This window comes from Mixophyes fleayi, chromosome 10 (genome assembly GCF_038048845.1).
Source record: "Mixophyes fleayi isolate aMixFle1 chromosome 10, aMixFle1.hap1, whole genome shotgun sequence".
In the NCBI taxonomy this organism is placed as follows: Eukaryota; Metazoa; Chordata; class Amphibia; order Anura; family Limnodynastidae; genus Mixophyes; species Mixophyes fleayi.
In genome coordinates, this window is record NC_134411.1 from 25,211,760 (window position 1) to 25,218,189 (window position 6,430).

The window sequence follows — 6,430 nt, forward strand, 5'->3', positions numbered from 1 at the left end:
AAGATACAGAATTTAATGTTAACATAACTCCACCCAATATTAGGGTTTAAGTTGTGGGTGGATTCCCTGGGAATTAGTGGCTGGTGGAAGCACCTCAGGCACCCCTACCTCTTACCAGGGGCAAACGCAGGATTTGTAGAGGGGGGTTTCCACACCACGCCACCAGTGAGCGTGACCAGCATGCATGGGGGCGTGGCTATATTAGACAGTGCTTGGCTGCTCTCCAACTCTTCCTATCCCCATAATATACATGAGCAATGCTGCGTGCACTACTGTTAGGTGCATGCAGCTCTCCCTGTTCAAGCAGAGCCTTGTGAAGCGGGGGCAGGGTCCAGCCACCTCAATTATACAGTGCCCCAGGCTTGGAGGGGCGTTTCCAGGTACTAGGAAACTCCCCTGTTTGCTTTGCTTACCTTGTGTAGAGCAAGGGCGAGGGGGCATCTTTTGCTCCTCTGTGTCAAATTGAGAGCATGGAGCTGGTCTGTGACATCATAGCTCAGTGCCATAGCCATAGCCCATCGCAGACATGGAGGGCAGCAACTGCCAGCTTCATAGGTAAGAATACCAGCGGCCAGGACCTATTATGGTGGCGCCACTGTAAAATTTAATTTTATGTACCCTGTAAACCTTGTTGCCTAGTGGTAGCCCGGTCCCTGAGCCCCTGTAATGTGATAGACTGCTGGAATTGTCTCAGGACGCTGGGTTTGGAGTGCAGGAAACAGTAGTGAAGTACCGTATTTCCCCATGTATAAGACACACCTTTTTCCCAAAAATTTTGGGTCTAAAAACTGGGTACGTCTTATACAGTGGTAGCAGGGATCCGGGGGGCAGCGTTACAGTGGCAAAGGGGGGGGGGGGCATTGCGGAACGGACATGCACATAGTGTGCAGCTGCCGGCCGCAAGCCCCTACAATCTCAGCACACTCTTATACAATAGCAGCGGGGGGAATCCAGGGGGAGGGGGACAGCGGTACAGTGGCAGCGGGGGGGCGATAGCAGGGACAGAGACAGGCAGGGAGAGTGTGCTGCCGCCGGCAGCAAGCCCCTGCAGTCTCCGCACACTTTTTGACAGCTGCCATAATATATATTTTTTCAAGTTTAGTGGCCAAAATTAAGGTGCGTCTTATACATGGGAGCGCCTTATATAGAGGGAAATACGGTAATTAAAAACAAATTGTGATTTCTGCTCATTTTCCTTTATAGCGTAGACTACTTGTATACATTATTATAGTAGTCTGTTTAAGGCATACATCGATTTCAACTGCTGCCATAGTGTCTGGACTAGGAGCTACTCCTAGGGGGAAATTACTGGGAGAACTATTTTTCTGTATTAGACACCCAATATAGTAAGGTGGTAAATACAAATATTAAAAGAAAAATCAAATTGATAAATAATAAATAATATGTTATTTTATAATACATGGTAAATAGGTAGACTTTTATAGAAAGCGCCTGTTTAATTGACTCACTTGAGCCCGGATGTCAGACCACATGAGCTGTGGCACGTATGGGTTCACAGATGGGCAGCAGTGATTCTGAGTATGTGGTAATACTACTCTATGTATGGGGGAGGGTGGGAGTTATATGCCATGTGCTGCGTCTGTCTATAATCAGGTCAGCTCTGCGTACAGCAGTTACACAATAACAAGCGTTTGCTTCTGGTTTTCTGCCTGACACGTGCGTGTGCTTAATCCACAGGCCCTGGACGGGCTCCAGAAAGCTCAGGAGTTGGCAGAAGAAATAGGCAATAAGGTGAGTGAGGCAACGAGGATTAACTGAGAAATGTAATCAAGCCCACAGCCATAACCCATTTATCATTATGTTCTATACTCCCAATCATATCTACCCTGTGGCTTAGAGGATGCTGAACTACAAATGCAATAGTGGAGAAGAAAACTATTCTGGGGGGTGTATTTACTAAACTGCGGGTTTGAAAAAGTGGAGATGTTGCCTATAGCAACCAATCAGATTCTACTTTTTATTTATTTAGTACATTCTACAATATGACAGCTAGAATCTGATTGGTTGCTATAGGAAACATCTCCACTTTTTCAAACCCGCAGTTTAGTAAATATACCCCTGGGAGTTGCAGATTATATCATTCACTTATTCTCTATCCTGTTCTATCCCTTGTGTTCTGCATCTTACCCATACACTGTGGTGTTCTCCCGGCTATCACATGTGTATTATATCTGTCCTTAATGTTGTCCTGCTCTCCTACCCCTCATGTTCTTCATCTCCTCTCCTCCTGCTTATCCCCAGTATTCAGTATCCTCTCACATTATCCTGTTCTCATGAATCCCACTTTTTTAGTTTGTTTTATTCACCTTAAAGGTAACCACACACATACGCCATAAAGTTAGTCTGGTATCGGCGATTGTGTGGCTACAAATTGTTGGACATGCAGTGGAATAATACGATTAGAAGTGATGGGATTATTTTCGGTCATATTTGTAAATCAGATGACTGCTGTCTACCTGTGAGAGGTCATCTGGAATCCACACCAAGGCCCCAATGTGGTCCAGACGCTCAATCTCGCCTAATTTAGCCAAGCGGCAGGATTGGTGGGTTATTACTTATCATTTTTCCTATCTTTCCTTAGCTCTGCCTGTTGAAGGTTCACTGTCTGAGTGAAATTGTCTATCGTACAAGGCAGCAACAACGTGAACTCCGCGCACATGTTGTCCGCTTCCACGAGTGCGTGGAGGAGATGGAGTTGTATTGTGGAATGTGTGGAGAGTCTATCGGAGAAAAGAACAGCCAGCTTCAAGCTTTGCCCTGTTCCCATGTCTTCCACCTCCGGTAAGGGAGAGAGAACCATGTTAAAATAATCTACCTTCTAATATCTTAAATTGGAAACTTGATTGGTTGAAATCTTTTTACATTTCCCTGCTTCAAACATATAAATAGGATTGGTACAAACCAGACACCCTCCCCATTTCTTGATAGTTTTCAAAACCTTTGATTCAATCAATTCATCAGCTGTTCCCGAGCCAAAGAGCCCATTATTATCCGAGTCAGTGAATGTCCATCATATATTGACAATCCATGATTGTTTCTGGGGGAAACTCAGGTTGCAAAAAGTTAAAGACTCGTGACCACAACGTTCAAATATCTTTTATTGCAAACAAGTTAAAAAGATAATAATAAGGTATTTGGCTTCGAATAATTTTCTTAGAAATATGTTCAATCAGCAACTATCCAGGACCTCGTTCTCTGCTCGAGCTGGATAGACAAATGACTGACAATGTTGCAGAAGGTCAAGGGTGAGGCACCGTCTGTCGTAGCAACCCAGCTCTTGTAGATAGCAAACTAAGGGTGCCGGATATCACTTACATATAAGGTATAAACATGATTCAGAACTTCTTATTGGTACAGCTATGAGTATTAAACAGTTTCAAACACTTATTGTGCGCAGGTGCAATAGCAGTGAAGTTACACGCGACTTTCCTTTCCAGAAGTACCTCCTGTATATTGTCACGGAATTTCAGAGATGGCCCCTAACCGGTATTAGCGCAACTGAACAGAGAGGCGCAGAGTCTAACGTACCCCCGGTATCCACCAGGGAAGGGAAGTTTGGGCTTTGCTGCAGAGGGTACGCAGGTCGCGGTTCTCCAAGACAGTCACCGGTGTAGCGACAGTAGTAGACAGGCGTAGTCAGGCAATCCAGGTCAAAGCCAAATGAGTGGTTCGGTACACAGGGAGGTTCCAGAGAGAAGTCAGGTCAAGCCAAATAGTCAAACCAGCCGGGCAGCGAGGTACCAAAATGAAACACAGGAGAATAGTAACAGGAAGCCGAGCCAGAACCGAAGAACGCAGGATCAAAAGTTCAGGAAGCGCTGGAGCAGGAGTGAACCAATACTCTGGCACCCAACATGTGTCTGAGGGTGCTCTATATCGAGATTTGGCGCTGACAGGTGAGCGGAGATAGTGTCCTGCTGCCTAGCAACAGGACGCAACTAAACAGAGCATGCGCACGCATTGCGTTCAAGGAACAAGGAGCGTCCCGTTGCTAGGCAATGGGACGCGGCTGACGAGAAGGTGCTGGCGTCGGTCTCCTGCACCAAGTGTCAGTGCGGAGACAGCGCCTCACATATATATATATGTCTTGATTGATTACTTCAGCATTTCGTAATACACACAATAAAAGTACAAACACAATAAAATGGAGTTCAGCTGACATGTTGCTTGGCCTGTCACAATGATCTATAGTGAGAGGAAATGAGAAAGATGGTCAGTACATTGTACAGACTTTTCTGAAGTGTGGTTTCCATCTCGTTGACCTATACAGATCTCACCAAGTGTAGCTAAACTTCATCTACCCTTAATCATACTGTCAAATCAAGCAATCCCACGTCTAACAGCATAAGAGAGATTTCTTTTTTTTTTTAAAAAAAAAGGGCAATAAGTCAACCAATATAGACCATAATCTCCAATAATTGAGTGGTAATAAATAAAGGCATCAACCTTCAAAAAATAAAATGTATTGTGAAGAAACGTATTGTTGGAGCTCTATTAGTTATCCAAATTCGTAGACCAAAAATCTTGTTAGGCAAATCGTTTTTCCAGTAATAAGTCAGAGGAACTTTGATGTTTCATGGTAGAATATGATAATTTTCTCAAAAAACTATAAACCATGCTTCACAGTGTCTTCTTTTACCACCTTGTAATCTGGTCCACCTTCAGTTAACTGTTGCTTTATATGTGTCTTCTTGCAATTTTAATAAACACATTGCTTTTTTACCCTTGACTCCCTTTTATTCCTTTATTTTTTTGCATTGTCTTTATATTACCAGGCAGTGTTGTCTATTTTCATGGACTTTGGATGCGACATAAAGCTGCTCTCTGAATAACATTATGTCCAAGTAGAAAGCACAGCACTTCTGTGTCGTATCCAGGGATATCATAAATAGACAACTCTGCTTAATGATATAAAGACATAGGCAGCACAGAAGGAAGCCATGGAGGTGAAAGTATAAGATGACATGGGGGTAACCAAAAAAATTAAAGTAATCTGATGGTTGAAATGCCCTTAAATATCTGAAGAATAACATCATTACTGCCTACTTTCAGGCAACGGAAATTACGTTTTGTCACAGGGGTCGGGGCCAAAATGACGTGCTTCACTGCGAATCGCCTTATTTTGGCCAGGGAATTGCGGCATGCGGGAGACTTGCCTGCTCTCCCGGGAGTCCGGGAGATCGACCCCGATTTTGGGAGTCTCCCGGACATTCTGGGAGAGTTGGCAAGTATAAATAACATTAATGGTAAAACATGTACATTAGCTGGTTTAGTTGTACTTGTGCTGTAACTGCTATCTCTATTCTATTCTAGATGTCTCCAAACTAATGGATCCCGCGGTTGTCCAAATTGTCGCCGCTCTTCGGTGAAACCCGGTTTCGTGTGAGCGACAGATGGGAGGAGTCTACAAAATATTGCCCTGTATTCCAGGACCAGTTGGTGAAGGAGCAGTTGGACAAATGTTTCCATGAAGGACAGCCTTGGTGTCTAGTCATAGGAACTAAGAATCTAGGTGCTATGGTTGGCACCTGCGCTCACTGCCGCTGACATGCCTCTGTCATACGTGACATGGGGAGAGGTCAGAAATTCTACAACATGCATCAGCAGGGCTAGTTTTTCATGTCATTTTTTTAAAGTCTATTTTATACTTCAAAGGCAGTCTAATAACCGTAACTTCTGGACAGAGAAAGCGCTTGATAAGATTTTTATAAACACTGATTTCCAAGTCTAAGAAATCCTCGTTATATATTTGTGGCTTCGGTGGCCCACGGTTTTCCTGTTGTTGTTGAACTACAATTCCCAGCATCAGGTGCATGGGAAACCAGACTGGTTTATATGGTATGAATGGTATAATATTCTTCTGTATTTAAACTACATCCTTTCATATTGTTCTCTTCCAGAGATGAGAGAATCGGCTGCAATCTAATGTGTGGATCGTTGTAGTAAATTGTTCCCATTGTTCAGATTTTTAGGGCAAAACAAAGTGATCCAAAATACCTAACAGATTAATATGAACGTCCAATCCACTTGTAGCGTACTTCCCTGTGCCAGTCATAGAATGGGAAGTGTTTGTGGTGTTTCCAGCAGAATGGACACATTTATATGGAACCTAAAATGGACAGAACCAGTTCGCTCACCTCTGTTCTATTCCATGCTTCCACGGGCTTTGTGGACATTCTACCTGTGTTTGTTGTCCTCACCAGCATTACTGTGAGGCTGTTCTGTGTTTCTAGATCTCTTACAGTGAAGAGACCTTATTTTCCATGAGCCTACCTCCCTCTGTAAATACAGTATGACTTGTTTTGGTGTTTCTGTATAAAAACAGCGCTCCACGCCTGTATGTTCATACATTCATGTGGTTATTTTCATGTGTGAAAAGGTCAAAAAACATAATTTAGTGTCCTCACTG

At 43.6% G+C, this 6,430-nt stretch overlaps 1 protein-coding gene across 1 annotated transcript in view; it reads left to right on the forward strand.

Annotated features, from left to right (window-relative positions):
• The window catches only part of RAPSN (receptor associated protein of the synapse), a 32,774-nt gene extending 26,405 nt beyond the window's left edge, over nt 1–6,369 (forward strand). Inside the window, exons 6-8 of the mRNA XM_075188108.1 lie at nt 1,699–1,752; nt 2,603–2,802; nt 5,335–6,369. Coding sequence (XP_075044209.1) covers nt 1,699–1,752; nt 2,603–2,802; nt 5,335–5,407 — 327 coding nt within the window. The 3' untranslated portion in view covers nt 5,408–6,369. The remainder of the gene's footprint in view (nt 1–1,698; nt 1,753–2,602; nt 2,803–5,334) is intronic.
• The last annotated feature ends 61 nt before the right edge of the window (nt 6,370–6,430 follow it).